This window comes from Schistocerca serialis, chromosome 8, assembly GCF_023864345.2.
Source record: "Schistocerca serialis cubense isolate TAMUIC-IGC-003099 chromosome 8, iqSchSeri2.2, whole genome shotgun sequence".
Taxonomy (NCBI): Eukaryota; Metazoa; Arthropoda; class Insecta; order Orthoptera; family Acrididae; genus Schistocerca; species Schistocerca serialis.
Window position 1 is genome coordinate 107121865 of NC_064645.1, and position 17890 is coordinate 107139754.

Sequence of the window (17890 nt, forward strand, 5' to 3'; positions counted from 1 at the left end):
TTGTCATCACTGCACTGTTCGCCTGTGCAGACACATGGTGTTCCCACTGCTTTGACACACTTATAATTTGATTTCACAAAAACTATTTGGCCCAAAAATTTGATTTTTACACATCTTCTTGACTGATACCCTCCCCTCATAAATGACTTAATTTTATTTCAAATGGCTCTGAGCAGTATGGGACTCATCTTCTGGGGTCATTAGTCCCCTAGAACTTAGAACTAGTTAAACCTAACTAACCTAAGGACATCACGCACATCCATGCCTGAGGCAGGATTCGAACATGCGACCATAGCGATCTCGCGTTTCCAGACTGCAGTGCCTAGAACCGCATGGCCACTTCGTCCGGCAGTTTTGTTTCGATGTTCAACACAGTTATTATGCAGCATTAAATGTAGTAAACCATTGCACGAAATTTTGAAGTTTTCAGAGGTAAAAGTCCATAGCGTAAACTTTCTGTATGGTCGATTTTAGTTGCCACTAGAAATTTCAAAAAATTACATTCAAACGAATAAAATTCAAGAAGTAAGACACTTCGATATTGTTTTTAAATAAAGAAAATATTAAGCACCAAACAAGGTTTGAACTCAGACCCTTTCGCTTAGCAGCTATACACCTTAACCATTACGCTAATGCACTCGTCATTCAACAGACCTCCTGAAGGACTTTAACATATCACACAAAATACCGACAAACACTGTTGGTATGACTATGAATTACTCACGTTTCATCGAAGTATAATAGGAAATAAACAATTACTGCTGTTCTTTATATGCGAAAAAGCGGTTAGTGAGAATGATACAAACACCTTTCCTCGCTATCGCCTGAATTAGGAGGCTTATTGCTTGTTTGGTTTAATTAATTAATAGAATATGAAGCAACTGGTATAAAGAATGCTTTTTCAAAACTTTCTATAAAAGAAAGTCTGCTATCAAGACATTGCTTTTGTTCAATTACTTTATTTATGCTTGAACGTTTCTAAAACTGAAGACACTCGTCCCTGCTCTGCACTGCAGTCGAGCTCTGGCAACGTCGTTTTCTGTTCATTGGCTGACTGTGTTTTGTGATGTCAGATGCGTAGAATGAACCTAAACTCGGCCGCCGTCATAAATGATGCGCACTTTACTCAGAGGTGTTGAGAGGGCCCAAGAGTTACATTTTCTCATCATGGGGAAAACTTATACCTTAGCACTGCTACATGGCTGTTCTTGGCTATTCAGTTCTTGATTTCTCTTGAGCCCACATATACACTGCTGGTCAATGATCTGTACTGCAGTACCCTTCTCCCAATGAATGGATCAAGCAGTGCCTGATAGGAAGCTGCTGAAATGAATGCTATACAAGGCTAACTGGATGCTGTACAGTCAGCTGGTCATGTTCAAACTTAGAACAGAATCTACATACAAATATATAACATTACGTATGCAGTTCATCAGGGTACTGAAGCATCCATTCCAAAGTCATCATGAGAACTGAAAAGTACACCTGCCAATTAGATGAATGAGGCATGGTGATCCGCAATCGGGGGACAGGTGTGATGCTGAGTGACAGTTCAAATGCTCGCCACTTACAGAGAATGTTTAGACTTTTGGGGACTGAGGGCAGAATACTGCCAAATTATTAAGGACAGAAAAAAGAAATTGGGGCATGAATTTCTGAACTGTATAAATAGTTCTACCATTTTGTTATTAATAAGAGAGAAAATCAGGATTTCTTGGTGGGTATCTAATTATTGATGCAATGAGCAATAAATAGTACTCTACAACCCAGCAGAGAAGAAACAGCCCACGCAATGGTGAAACAATCTACAGGAGTGAACCCCACCACCAACCAGGATTCAGTCATACAGCAATGCAAAGCCACCAATGAGCTGGGAAGTTGGGACTTCTCTTCTAACAAGGAGAAACTTTATTACTTTCCCTTCTTATTGTGGGAACTGAATTTGCATTGATTGTTGCTGGTGATACAGCACCTGGTCACCATAGAGTGCATTATACCATTTTGCCACACCTGAAAAGGGCAATACCAGAAGTCCTTTTTGCTTTGTTCATCTAAATCTGGGAGACAGATTCCTACACACAGCCTGATGTTAGAAAATGTGAAATCACTCTAAATGTAGTAACCTCACTGTAGACACACAAGGTCATGTGCCACTAGTCGAAGAACTGGCTAGTAAAATCTACTACCTGACCATGTATTTCTTTCTAGCGAATAAGATGAAACACTGCCCCTTAACAAATGGAATCATACTATGGTGGTAGGAGCCACAGCCACCAGGGTATGGTACTTGTATGAGTGTATCTTTTTATGAGGTTGTTCTCTTCTCCTGCTTACTTCCTTAAGTACTTTATAGCTGTTAACAGTTCCTTACTTTGTAATGATGGTCTTTTGGGATTCATATATTTGTTAGTTTGAGATTTTATTTATTAACATTTGGGTCCTAATGATGACAAAATCATGTGGCCCAACCCAAACAATATCAACAACATCCATCTAGCAGAATGGTTCCTAATGTAAACTTATTGCTAATTTTTTTTACCTAATCTCTATTGAAACATGAAGGCTACTCTAAATAAAATTGAAAAATGTAAGCTTTTCGGTTTGGTAAAGATGGTATCCAAATGTAATTTGAATTTACAATTTACACTGCAGGTGTGTTACAGAGGAAATTGTCCACTTGTGTGACAGCTAATGAGATCCATCAGCAAGACAGAGCTGTCTCAGTTAGAGATGCCAGCAACACAGATATATGTTAGAGGGTTATGGTAGTACATAAGAAACTGACATGCCCACTCTTTGTGTAGTGTGAACAGTCATCCAGTTTATGCATGCACAGACTGCTGACATTCACTGTCAAATTCGTTCTATTGTATGCTAAACAGATCACGAGTACATCAATACAACATGAGACACTATGGAAATGATGGTGAACAAAACACAAACTGATGATTCATCATTACAGCTCTGTCTGTGTGTTTCCCACAGCTTTCCTAATTGCTGCAGAATGTAATTCTATTGAGCAGATTGTTTTTTTTCTGCTAGCTATAGAATGTCCCATAAAGAATGCAGTTTTTAAGTTATACATGATTGCTTGACAATCCACATATTGAACATTTTTTTTATAAATACCAATATTTAAACTATTAAAATGAAATGTTCAATGACCAGCTGTAGCTGTATTTGATCAGACCACCCACACAACCAGTTTCGCAACTTCTGATTTGAATCTTCAAGTGCAAATATAAATGCTATGCCATAAGTTACAGAATACCACAGAGCAACAACTGATGTGGCTAGGTAAAGTTTTCAACCCTCCTCAATTGATAAAAAGAGCATCATCAATGATGAATGCCATGTCAGTGTTAAATAATGAACTGTGTACACTTCCAATTAAAATATGCTCTTGTTGGCCTATGTCAAGCAATAAAATGCCCTTCACAGATGTTATTCAGAGAAGTACTGGGCCCTGTAGTGACAAAAGCTAACACACTCGTATGTATTTGCCACCAACACAGCCGATGACAACACAAACTACAAGCATCTCGTGTGTTGTCGAAATGTGTGCTGTGGCTGCCATCCAGGTGCTGATCGGAAACTGAACAGTTCACAGCTTAACGCACACATGACATTCATCATTAGTGATGATCTTTTAATCAATTGACTGTGGTTTATTATCAATTGAGGATGGCTGAAAACTTTGCCTAGCTGTGCCAATTGTTGCTATGTGGCATTCTGTAACCTATGACATGACATATATATCTGCACCAGAAAGTGCAACTCAAAAGTTATGAAACAGGTTGTGCAGGCTTATAAGTGAATGGAACAAATATAGTTACAGCAGACCATTGGACATTTCATTCACTTTCATTTTAATAGTTGTAACACCTCCATTAAAATTACTGTTCATTGTATGAATATAAACTATTTTAGTTGTGGTTTCCCCAGCTTTAAAATTATCTGTAAAGACTGTGATTAAACATGACACAAAATGTCAGGCAAATGTCCTCCACAGCTTTGTCTGTACACATTCGATCCGTGGTCAAAATTTTTGACTACTCTAGACCAAAGTTCCACTTGAATTTTGTCCAAGACACATCTAATTTCTGCCTTGAGTTGAGGGGTGGGCCATGGGTTGTCCACATAAATACAAGATTTGACATACCCCACAAAAAAAAGTCACATGGTGTCAGATCACATGATCTCAGTGGCTAGTTCTGATTGCCATTGCGAGAGATGAGGTGAGCAGGGAATCTTTCTCTCAGCAACCTTGTTGTGGCAATGGCACTGTGGCAAGTTGCGCCATCATGTTGGAACTACATGCATTCCACATTCAATTCATATAACTGCAGCAACAAAAACTGTATTATCATATGGTGATAATGGTCACCAATCACTGTCACTTCATTTCCAGTTGTTGTTGTTGTTGTGGTCTTCAGTCCAGAGACTGGTGTGATGCAGCTCTCCATGCTACTCTATCCTGTGCAAGCTTTTTCAAATCCCAGTACCTACTGCAATCTACATCCTTCTGAATCTGTTTAGTGTATTCAGCTCTTGGTCTCCCTCTACGATTTTTACCCTCAATGCTGCCCTCCAATACTAAATTGGTGATCCCTTGATGCCTCAGAATATGTCCCACCAAGTGATCCCTTCTTCTAGTCAAGCTGTGCCACAAATTTCTCTTCTCCCCAATTCTATTCAATACCTCCTCATTAATTATGTGATCTACCCATCTAATCTTCAGCATTCTTCTGTAGCACCACATTTCGAAACCTTCTATTGTCTTCTTGTCTAAACTATTTATCATCCATGTTTCACTTCCATACATGGCTACACTCCATACAAATACTTTCAGAAACGACTTCCTGACACTTAAATCTATACTCGATGTTAACAAATTTCTCTTCTTCAGAAATGCTTTCCTTGCCATTGCCAGTCTACATTTTATATCCTCTCTACTACGACCATCATCAGTTATTTTGCTCCCCAAACAGCAAAACTCATTTACTACTTTAAGTGTCTCATTTCCTAATCTAATTCCCTCAGCATCACCCGTTTTAACTAGACTACATTCCATTATCCTCATTTTGCTTTTGTTGTTGTTCATCTTATATCATCCTTTCAAGACACTGTCCATTCCATTCAGCTGTTCTTCGAGGTCCTTTTCTGTCTCTGACAGAATTACAATGTCATTGGCGAACCTCAAAGTTTTTATTTCTTCTCCATGGATTTTAATACCTACTCCAAATTTTTCTTTTGTTTCCTTTACTGCTTGCTCAATATACAGATTGAATAACGTCGGGGATAGGCTACAACCCTGTCTCACTCCCTCCCAACTACTGCTTCCCTTTCATGCCCCTTGACTCTTATAACTGTTTTCTGTACAAATTGTAAATAGCCTTTTGCTCCCTGTATTTTAGCCCTGCCACCATTAGAATTTGAAAGAGAGTATTCCAGTCAACATTGTCGAAATCTTTCTATAAGTCTACAAATGCTAGAAACGTAGGTTTGCCTTTCCTAAATCTGGCAATTTTGTTTATTCACATAACCAAAAAACTGGAAGTGTGCCTAATTAGTGAAAATTATTTTTTTATGGAAATCACTATTGAATTCATGTTTTGTGAATATCCAACTGGCACTTGTTTGATGCTTCAAATGGTTCATTGGCTTCAGCTTTGTGTTAGTTGGATTGTAAAAGGTGCAAATGTAGATCTTTTCTTAAAATTTGATGGAAATTACTTTGGAAGGGCTAGCTGTTGAGAGTGATGGTGAACTGACGTCATTGGACTCAGAGCGAAGTTCTCACTGACAAGAGCGACATTCTGTACTAATCGACAAGAACTAGGACTTTCAAGTGACTTGATGTTCACTATCAATCCTGTATCTTTAAATTTCCTTCCAGTCTCTGCACTGTTGACACATTAGGCGCATTTCACTTACAAAAAATTACACCTAGTCTTTGAATGGTCTCTGTACAGCATTCACCATAGTTGAAATGCACTTTGAAAACCTACATGCAATGATCGACTGTATATTGCTCAATTTTAGCTGATAACTACACATGTAAATGACAACTGATAATAACAATCGGTAATCACAGTATCAACAGATGACAGTGACTTAAATTTCATGTCTGGAAACCTAACAAATTAAAAGAAGCACTCAATTTAAAAATTGTGTTCTTTATGGGACACCCTTTGTTAGCTTGCTGGGTCCCTCATTCACTAACAGATGACCATACAAAGCAGTGAATTGGGAGAGCATTACTGTTCGGTGATATGACAGTGTGAGGAAGGCGATCACTTTTTATGTTGAACCATAATTGGGGATGAAACAGTGTTGTCATATGAGATCAAAGAATAGAATACAGTTTAATGAATTAGATTTAGAATATATAGACAAAATGAATCGTTTGACACCACTTTTAGTTTTAATGTTATTTATGCCATTTTAGATTTGAAATGAACAAAACATGGTTTCTGAGGAAGCACATGAGACATTGGGGCATTTTTGGCCATAACACTGCTCTTATTTGGTTACAAATAACAAGAATATTTGTGCCAGTAACAATGTGTAAACATTTTACCAGAAAGTCAGTCAGCCTATTTCTTCAACTTTAAAACAGAAAAATATGAGTGAGAGTGTAGTTCTGATGACAAGTATTTTTTTGAAAACAATGTACTTCCCATGACATAATTTGTTCAAGTCACATAAACATGGGAAAATTGTAGAATTTTATTTAAACTTTTATTTAAACTGTTCCAGACAAAAATATGTTCTTCTTTTTTTAAACACTTGCTTTTTGAAAACAAATATGTAGTTAACAACAATGTAGCAAAAGACAGACTGTAAAGATAACACACTCAGTTATGGATAGGCACAATTAAAAGACACTTACATATAAGCTTTTTTCAGCCTCAGATTTTACTAGAAAAAGAGAAACACATGCCATTCACTCACATGGGCAAGCACACCTAATGCACAAAAGGCTGCTAACTCTGGCAGCTCAGGCCAGAATGCAACTGTCACATGGGATGGAAGCAGCAATCTGGAAGGGGAAGGGATAACAGTGTGTGGGTGAGGGAAGAGAGCAATACTTTCTGGCAGAGTGTGCAGAGACTAGAATGCCAACAGGCACAACGATAGGAGGTTGTCGGGCAGGGAGGTGAGAAAAACAGAATAAAAAGAGAGAGGAGTGGGGATAGATGGGCAGGTGTGTTGGCAGAGGGTGCCAAACACGGAGGGTGGGAGTCGAGAATAGGGAGGAGGTGACAGGACAGAGAGGACAGAAACTGTGGGTGGCAGATGTGGGGAGAGTGTGTTACTTTTGGTTGAGGCTGGGATAATTATGGGAGTGGAGAACATGTTGTAAGGATAACTCCCATCTGCGCAGTTCAGAAAAGCTGATGGAGGATGGGAGAATCCAGGTGGCTTGTGTAGTGAAGCAGCCATTGAAATCAAGCATGTTATGTTCAGCTGCATGTTGTGCCACAGGGTCTACTTTGCTCTTGGCCATTGCTTGGCAGTGGTCATTCATCCTGGTGGACAGCTGGTTGGTAGGACCAATATAAAAAGTTGTGCAATGATTGCGGCAGAGCAGAGCTGGAAAGACACAGCTCCTTTCACAGGTGGCCCAGCCTCTGATGGGGTAGGATAAACCTGTGACAGGACTGGAATAGTAGTAGTTAGCTTCACAAAAAACATTTTTTAAATTATAGATCACTTAATTGTAAAATGTAAATAAAATGTCTCATAGGTGTACTATACTGTAACCTTTTGTCTTTAATTCATAATTATTTAACATACTTATTGTAACTGTTTTAATCTTTGATTTTTCCACACATAAAAATATATAATTTTGCCTAAATTTTTCAATATTTGGAAAACAGGATGTTAGTAAAATAATTAAATTGACAATGGAAACATCCAAAACACTCTGGTGGGCATACACATGTTATAAATAGTAGTCAAATGTGCTCCAAGACACAGTTCAATTTCTTATATCTTTGTAAACACGCACTAGAATACTGATATTAACGTGAAAGCTCAAGTTATTGGTTTGACGGTGTAAGAGATGCTTTTGAAGAAAATTGACATTAATGTGCAAGATTTGTGTTCTAATCAAGACTAATTAAAGAACCTGGACCATTAACAAGAAGAAGATGACAGCAAGCTGACCTGGAAACAATGCAGCTACAGATAAGTCATTTTAAATACATGTGCCCATCTCAAATATTTAATCATAATGCAAATTGGCAGCAACAGTTCCAGGAATGTACAAACCAGTCAAAATTTCAGTGTAGTAATTGGACGAGAGTAACGTTTCAAGAGGCACATATCCTCAGTGCAGAAGACCAAAATAGGAAATTTTCTTTCATGGGGGACACAAAGACTATCCTTGACAACACTGGGACAGTGAAACAAATGGAATATTTAATAATAAAGCTGATCTGCTGCATTTTCAATATTTTTTTTACTTCACCTATGTACACACTATTATGTGAATGCACACAGAAAACTATGTTCACAAAAACAACATGTGGAAGTTATTCCATTACATTGTCATGTACAATGGAAATCACCAAAATTCACACTATGTATTTCTGGTTTAGTGGCATTACAGTGATAGCCCTTTGATAACCAACTATAGCTTGGTGATGAAATTGTACTACAGAATGTCCAATGGTGAAGTAAAAATGCTACTGAAAAGACAGTACGCAAACTTTGTCATTAACTTTTCCTTTCTGGACAAGTTCGAATGAGATGGAAACTCTAGTTCAGTTTGTTATGGGGCAGAAAGGCTGTATTACTGATGGATGTCTTGGAGCCAATGGTAATCCAAAAACTTTTTATTACACTACAAAATCAGTGTTACACAATATAGAACAATAGACATGAATGGTGTTGTCACACAGAACACTGTTCTTCACCATGTGATAGCTGGAATGCAACAATTCAGTATGACGTTTTTCTTAGAAACATTTCTTCATTGTCCCTTACAAACCTAACTTTGTCCTATTTTAATTTCATCTCTTTTTGCTCTTGAAAATGTTACTTACTGTCATGTGAAACTATGATGATAATACTATAAAACTAGCTGTTACCACCTGGTTATCATTTCAGGCAGTGTTGTTCTACAAAATGGAAGTAAAAAACATGGTGTTTCAATGTAACAAGTACCTCAAAATGGATGACAGTTATGTCAAAATACACTCCATTCAGTTTTACCTCAAGTGCTTTGATACAACAAATTTTGTGTTTATGTAATTGGTCAATGGAACTTGCTTTCTGGATATTAATCATAATAATTTGTTTTGTAATATCTAGTTCAGAACATGAAAATGAGCCTGATATCTGATGAATAAAAGAGTGCTGTGATGATGCCTTGATTAGTCAGAAAATTATTACTATGCCCTACAATCCAAATTCCATACACACTGATTCCTACCTGATCTTTCAGAAGTGTGACCTTGCGATTATACCTTGTCCGTTGCATTTCAGATTCCACTAATCTCTTCTGCAAGTCTTCAATTTTTCTGCCTCTCTCTAGGGCTGCTATCTAAAACAACATTTCAAAATATGGAAATCAGAAAGAGAATCTCAGTTGGGTGGAAGATAAACACCTGCTTACCAGCCCCTGAAACATGCAGAAGTTTCAATTGTGCACCTTGGGAGAAAAGAGCCACAAATAATAAAGAACACTCATTGTATTACCCCAAGCCGTAACTGTGCCTAAAGGGTGCAGGCATGGCAGCACAAGAGTAGAGATCTATAAATATTAATCAAATAGTCAAAAGTATAATGGTACAGAATGTTTTGCGAAATACTGTTCAAAAATTTGCAGCAAGATTCAGTTTTAATCAGTAAAATTCTTCTGGGTTTGTGACCACATTGTCAGTATGTAAAACTACTGACATTTCAGTCACTGTTGCAAGTGCCCTTCTTCAGGGTGCTTTTATTTACTGCTGAATGAGAAAACTTTTTTTCTTGTATACCTGCAGACATGGCTGTTATCTAATTCTGATAGGCCGGTAAGGATGAAGGGGAGGGATGTTAGAAGTTCTTTATTGGTGTTTTTATTATTTCTTTTCATTGATGGAAACCTGACTATTTGATTGGTGTTTGCATTACTGTTTGTGATGAATGGAAATCGGCGAATGGAAAACCAGATGGCAGTTGGGGACGTGATGTTTTCCCACTTTCTAGTGGTGGCTGAGGTATGCCAGTACTCTATGTAACTGTGGCCGCTGTGGTCTCCCATGCGGCTGTGTGTATTTCTTCACGTGAGTTGGTGTCTCGAAATGCTGTTATTGGTGGCAGCCAAGATGTGGGAAGTTGGTACCCACCTTCTCTTTTAATTTTGGTGGGTCACTTGGCTATTGCTATTGCCTTGCTAATCTTCCTCCTGAAAGTAAGAGTCTGTTTGCCAGTACATGAGCTTCACCAAAATAGATCTGTTTGGTGCACTCATCCTGGTGTTCTGCCACCGCTGACTTGGTATGTTTTGTGCTCCCTTCTGCTCTCCTCTATTGCCTTTATTCTTTGTCGCCATAGTTTTATCTGTTAGTTTCATTCCATAACCATTGGCACCAAAATTGGACTTGAGGTTTTGTAGTTCACCATTGGATGTTCCTTATCACTGATCCTGTGAGCCCTCTCGGTTACAGTGTGTAGGGCGGATTTCTTCTGCGTAGGATGACAATCAGAGGAGGCATGTAGGAACCTGTAAGTACTGGTTGGCTTCCTATATAATCTACGGCCCAGTCTACCATCAGGCTTTCTGTAAACTTCCACATCAAAGAAAGGCAGCACCCCATTCTTTTCTATTCTGCTGTGCTGCTGATTGAGGTGTTGGTGGAAATTTCGTAGCTCTTCCTCCCCATGCGACCAGATAACAAAGGTATCATCAACATTTTGGGCCTAATGGTGCAGACTGGAGCACTGTTTCTTCAAATATTTCTAGGAAAATGTCTGCTGCAATAGGCGAGAGAGGGGAGCCCATAGCTACACCATCTGTCTGTTCATAGAATTCCCCTTTCCACCTGAATTAGGTGGTCGTTAAACGGTGCACTAGATCACAGATATCGGGTGCCATGCATTGCTCTAAGATGTTCATGGTGTCTTGTATTGATACATTTCTGAATAAAGACTCCACGTTGAAGGTAACCATCAGGTCTGTGGCCGAGAAACACTTTTCTTTTGAAGGTTTGACAAAATGGGTGGAGTCCTTTACCTGATGGTAAACTGGGCCATAGAGCATATAGGAAGCCAACCAGTACTGACAGGTTCCTACATGCCTTCTCTCATCATCACCCTACACAGAAGAAATCCACTATGCACACTTTAACCAAAAGGGCTCACAGAATTAGCAATAAGGAACATCTAAAGGGTGAACTACAAAACCTCAAGTCCAATTTTGGTGCCAATGGTTATGGGATGAAACTAATAGATAAAACTATGGCAACAAAGAATGAAGGCAATAGAGGAGAGCAGAAGGAAGCATGAAGCACTGATTTGCTACCATATGTTCAAGGTGTCACTGAATGGGTAGGCAAAATTCTCCACCGAGCAGGCATCAAGCCAATTTTCCGAAGCAGCTACAGAGTAAAAGATGTTCTTCACACAACTAAAGATGCAGTTGACAAACTACATGCTGCTGGGGTTTACAAAATCAGGTGCAAATGTGGATTAGTATAGGTAGGCGAGATGGAGTGACCCATCAACACACGGATATCTGAACACGAAAGATATATTTGACTAAGGCAACACACCAAGTCAGCAGTGGCAGAACACCAGGATAAGTGTAGCGAACAGATTGATTTTGGTGAAGCTCATGTACTGGCAAAACAGACTTACTTTCAGGAGGTAGTTTAGAGAGGCAATAGAAATAGCCTAGTGACCCGCCAATATGAACAGAGAAGACAGGTGCCGACTTCTGATGTCTTGATTCCCAGCAATAACAGCATTATGGGATTCCAGCTCATGTGTAGCAATACACACAAGCATGCGGGAGACTGCAGTGGCTGCAGGTACTAGAGTACTGGCACACCTCAGCCGGCGCTAGAAAGCAGGAAAACAACGGCGTGTCACAACTGCTGTCTGGTTTTCCATTTGCTGATTTCCACCCATTACAAGCAGTATTGTGAACACCAATCAAAAAGTCAGTTTTCCATTAGTGAAAAAAATAATAATAAAAACACCAATAAAGAACTTCTATCATCCCTCCCCTTCATCCTTACCAGCCTATCCGAATTAGACAACATCCTTGTCTGCAGGTATATAAGAAACAAAGTTTTCTCATTCAGCATTAAACAAAAACACCCTGAAGAAGGTCACTTTCAACAGAGACCGAAACGTTGATAGTTTTACATATTGACTATGTGGTCACAAACCCAGAAAAATTTTATTGACTGTGACAATGGCTGCAAAAGCCTACATTTATATAAGATTCAGTTTGTTTGTGAGAGAATAATTACATTTTCAGTTTACCGAATTGGGGTAAAATTTTGGGAGATTCACATCTTTTTCTCACCAATAATGAAACTTAAAAGTTAGAAACAAAGGTGTCTAGAACAATTCTGAAGAACATAAGATTGTGAAAACATACCTACTATAAGAAATTTAAATGCCCAGTTTGGAGAGCATAGAATGATATGTAGCTATGTTGGACCTCCAGGCTTATGGAGGAATAAGCCCAGGAGGTGACAAGTCCTTAATCTTCTGCATGACAGCTTATCCGCTGCACAAAATACAGGGTTATTACAAATGATTGAAGCGATTTCACAGCTCTACAATAACTTTATTATTTGAGATATTTTCACAATGCTTTGCACACACATACAAAAACTCAAAAAGTTTTTTTAGGCATTCACAAATGTTCGATATGTGCCCCTTTAGTGATTCGGCAGACATCAAGCCGATAATCAAGTTCCTCCCACACTCGGTGCAGCATGTCCCCATCAATGAGTTCGAAAGCATCGTTGATGTGAGCTCGCAGTTCTGGCACGTTTCTTGGTAGAGGAGGTTTAAACACTGAATCTTTCACATAACCGCACAGAAAGAAATCGCATGGGGTTAAGTCGGGAGAGCGTGGAGGCCATGACATGAATTGCTGATCATGATCTCCACCACGACCGATCCATCGGTTTTCCAATCTCCTGTTTAATAAATGCCGAACATCATGATGGAAGTGTGGTGGAGCACCATCCTGTTGAAAGATGAAGTCGGTGCTGTCGGTCTCCAGTTGTGGTATGATCCAATTTTCCAGCATGTCCAGATACACGTGTCCTGTAATGTTTTTTTTGCAAAAGAAAAAGGGGCCGTAAACTTTAAACCGTGAGACTGCACAAAACACGTTAACTTTTGGTGAATTGCGAATTTGCTGCACAAATGCGTGAGGATTCTCTACCACCCAGATTCGCACATTGTGTCTGTTCACTTCACCATTAAGAAAAAATGTTGCTTCATCACTGAAAACAAGTTTCGCACTGAACGCATCCTCTTCCATGAGCTGTTGCAACCGCACGAAAAATTCAAAGCGTTTGACTTTGTCATCGGGTGTCAGGGCTTGTAGCAATTGTAAACAGTAAGGCTTCTGCTTCAGCCTTTTCCGTAAGATTTTCCAAACCGTCGGCTGTGGTACGTTTAGCTCCCTGCTTGCTTTATTCGTCGACTTCCGCGGGCTACGCGTGAAACTTGCCGCACGCGTTCAACCATTTCTTCGCTCACTGCAGGCCGACCCATTGATTTCCCCTTACAGAGGCATCCAGAAGCTTTAAACTGCGCATACCATCGCCGAATGGAGTTAGCAGTTGGTGGATCTTTGTTGGACTTCATCCTGAAGTGTCGTTGCACTGTTATGACTGACTGATGTGAGTGCATTTCAAGCACGACATACGCTTTCTCGGCTCCTGTCACCATTTTGTCTCACTGCGCTCTCGAGCGCTCTGGCGGCAGAAACCTGAAGTGCGGCTTCAGCCAAACAAAACTTTATGAGTTTTTCTACATATCTGTAGTGTGTCATGACCATATGTCAATGAATGGAGCTACAACGAATTTATGAAATCGCTTCAATCATTTGTAATAGCCCTGTACGTTGTTTGTTCAAAAGCAGCTGCTATATTTGGAAGGATAGAAGGGGAACAGCCATTCACTAGTGTCTAGTAGATCGAGAGGTTTGGGAGACTACCAATGATTTTCAAAGTAATTCTAAAGTAATGCTTTGTTTATGTCTACTTGTTATTTGCAGGTAAGGAAGCAAAAAGACTTCTTGGGGTCTGGAAACAAAGAATGCAAAAACGAAAAACTTGGTGCCTGCCTGAACTAAATGTGGGGAAGGGGGAGGGAAAAAAAAATTAAGGTATTGATGTCACGAAGTTTTTCAATAACAAAACCTGAGATCTATGAATAAAGAATGGGCTGCCGCAAAGAAATAACATGGGAAAAAGTAAAGAAATTATATAGCTAGTAGAGCTAGATAAGAAAAGTGGTAGAAATGACATGGTGGCACAATATACAACTGACAATGGAAATAGAATTCATTCAAAAAGCGCTCTGCATAAGATAAGAAAGGGAGGATATCTGTGTGAAATTGAAGATAAGCCTTCATTTTATGGGGAGAATAGACTACAGGCCAATGTGAAACAGGATGCAAAGAATTTCTCCATTTTGCCACCATGCTATACAACACTGGCCAAGTGACCACATATTTATTATCTGCTGGACGCTTCAGTGGCTGGAACTGCAGCAGGTGGTTAACACATAACTTTGCAATCACTATGGTCTGATTCTGGCTCTGGGTTTCAAAAATTCTACTTTAGGTCCTAGTTGTCTTCATGAGTCTAAATGGATATCCATCCAGTCCTGTTGCCAAAGAAAATTTCTTGATGATACTGGCAACTTAGTCACAGAAGGGGGCATAAAGATGAATGAGCAAACAGAACCATTTGATAAAAAGATAAGAAACTCTTATATGAAATTCCACCCCCATGAACCATGGACCTTGCTGTTGGTGGGGAGGCTTGTGTGCCTCAGCGATACAGATGGCCGTACCGTAGGTGCAACCACAACGGAGGGGTATCTGTTGAGAGGCCAGACAAATGTGTGGTTCCTGAAGAGGGGCAGCAGCCTTTTCGGTAGTTGCGGGGGCAACAGTCTGGAGGATTGACTGATCTGGCCTTGTAACACAAACCAAAACGGCCTTGCTGTGCTGGTACTGCGAATGGCTGTAAGCAAGGGGAAACTACAGCCGTAATTTTTCCCAAGGGCATGCAGCTTTACTGTATGGTTAAATGATGATGGTGTCCTCTAGAGTAAAATATTGCGGAGGTAAAATAGTCCTCCATTCGGATCTCCGGGCGGAGACTCCTCAAGAGGATGTCGTTATCAGGAGAAAGAAAACTGGCATTCTACAGATTGGAGTGTGGAATGTCAGATCCCTTAATTGGGCAGGTAGGTTAGAAAATTTAAAAAGGGAAATGGATAGGTTAAAGTTAGATATAGTGGGAATTAGTGAACTTCAGTGGCAGGAGGAACAAAACTTTTGGTCAGGTGAATATAGGGTTATAAATACAAAATCAAATAGGGGTAATGCAGGAGTAGGTTTAATAATGAATAAAAAAATAGGGATGTGGGTAAGCTACTACAAACAGCATAGTGAATGCATTATTGTGGCCAAGATAGACATGAAGCCCATGCCTACTACAGTAGTACAAATTTATATGCCAACTAGCTCTGGAGATGATGAAGATATTGATGAAATGTATGATCAGATAAAAGAAATTATTCAGGTAGTGAAGGGAGATGAAAATTTAATAGTCATGGGTGACTGAAATTCGAGAGTAGGAAAAGGGAGAGAAGGAAACATAGTGGGTGAATATGGATTGGGGGAGAGAAATGAAAGAGGAAGCTGTCTGGTAGAATTTTGCACAGAGCATAACTTAATCATAGCTAACACTTGGTTCAAGAATCATGAAAGAAGGTTGTATACATGGAAGAATCCTGGAGATACTAGAAGGTATCAGATAGATTATATAATGGTAAGACAGAAATTTAGGAACCAGGTTTTAAATTGTACGACATTTCCAGGGGCAGATGTGGGCTCTGACCACAATCTATTGGTTATGAACTGTAGATTAAAACTGAAGAAACTGCAAAAAGGTGGTAATTTAAGGAGATGGGACCTGGGTAAACTGACTGAACCAGAGGTTGTACAGAGTTTCAGGGAGAGCATAAGGGAACAATTGTCAGGAATGGGGAAAGAAATACAGTAGAAGAAGAATGGGTAGCTTTGAGGGATGAAATAGTGAAGGCAGCAGAGGATCAAGTAGGTAAAAACACAAGGGTTAGTAGAAATCCTTGGGTAACAGAAGATATATTGAATTTAATTGATGAAAGGAGAAAATATAAAAATGCAGTAAATGAAGCAGGCAAAAACGAATACAAACGTCTCAAAAGTGAGATCGACAGGAAGTGCAAAATGGCTAAGCAGGGATGGCTAGAGGACAAATGTAAGGATGTAGAGGCTTATCTCACTAGGGGCAAGATAGATACTGCCTACAGAAAAATTAAAGAGACCTTTGGAGAAAAGAGAGCCACTTGTATGAATACCAAGAGCTCAGATGGAAACCCAGTTCTAAGCAAAGAAGGAAAAGCAGAGAAGTGGAAGGAGTATATAGAGGGTCTATACAAGAGCGATGTACTTGAGTACAATATTATGGAAATGGAAGAGGATGTAGATGAAGATGAAATGGGATATAAGGTACTGCGTGACGAGTTTGACACAGCACTGAAAGACCTGAGTCGAAACAAGGCCCCAGGAGTAGACAACATTCCATTAGAACTACTGATAGCCTTGGGAGAGCCAGTCCTGACAAAACTCTACCATCTGGTGAGCAAGATGTATCAGACAGACAAAATACACTCAGACTTCAAGAAGAATATAATAATTCCAATCCCAAAGAAAGCAGGTGTTGACAGATGTGAAAATTACTGAAATATCAGTTTAATAAGTCACAGCTGCAAAATACTAATGTGAATTCTTTACAGATGAATGGAAAAACTGGTAGAAGCCGACCTTGGGGAAGATCAGTTTGGATTCCGTAGAAATGTTGGAACACATGAGGCAACACTGACCTTACGAATTACCTTAGAAGAAAGATTAAGGAAAGGCAAACCTACATTTCTAGCATTTGTAGACTTAGAGAAAGCTTTCGACAATGTTGACTGGAATATTCTCTTTCAAATTCTAAAGGTGGCAGGGGTAAAATACAGGGAGCGAAAGGCTATTTACAATTTGTACAGAAACCAGATGGCAGTTATAAGAGCCGAGGGGCACGAAAGGGAAGCAGTGGTTGGGAAGGGAGTGAGATAGGGCTGTAGCCTCTCCCCGATGTTATTTAATCTGTATATTGAGCAAGCAATAAAGGAAACAAAAGTTCAGAGTAGGTATTAAAATCCATGGAGAAGAAATAAAAACTTTGAAGTTCACCGATGACATTGTAATTCTGTCAGAGACAGCAAAGGACTTGGAAGAGCAGTTGAACAGAATGGACAGTGTCTTGAAAGGAGGATATAAGATGAACATCAACAAAAGCAAAACGAAGATAATGGAATGTAGTCGAATTAAGTCGGCTGATGCTGAGGGAATTAGATTAGGAAATGAGACACTTAAAGTAGTTTTGCTATTTGGGGAGCAAAATAACTCATGATGGTAGAGTAGAGAGGACATAAAATGTAGACTGGCAATGGCAAGGAAAGCATTTCTGAAGAAGAGAAATTTGTTAACATCGAGTATAGATTTAAGTGTCAGGAAGTCGTTTCTGAAAGTATTTGTATGGAGTGTAGCCACGTATGGAAGTGAAACGTGGATGATAAATAGTTTGGACAAGAAGAG

The 17890-nt window shown here is 39.4% G+C and overlaps 1 protein-coding gene across 1 annotated transcript in view; it reads right to left on the bottom strand.

Moving 5' to 3' along the window:
* LOC126416583 (coiled-coil domain-containing protein 170) overlaps nucleotides 1-17890 on the bottom strand; it is a 320658-nt gene that overhangs the window by 26694 nt on the left and 276074 nt on the right. The window contains exon 13 of the mRNA XM_050084335.1: nucleotides 9446-9556. Within this exon, the coding sequence (XP_049940292.1) occupies nucleotides 9446-9556 (111 nt within the window). The remainder of the gene's footprint in view (nucleotides 1-9445; nucleotides 9557-17890) is intronic.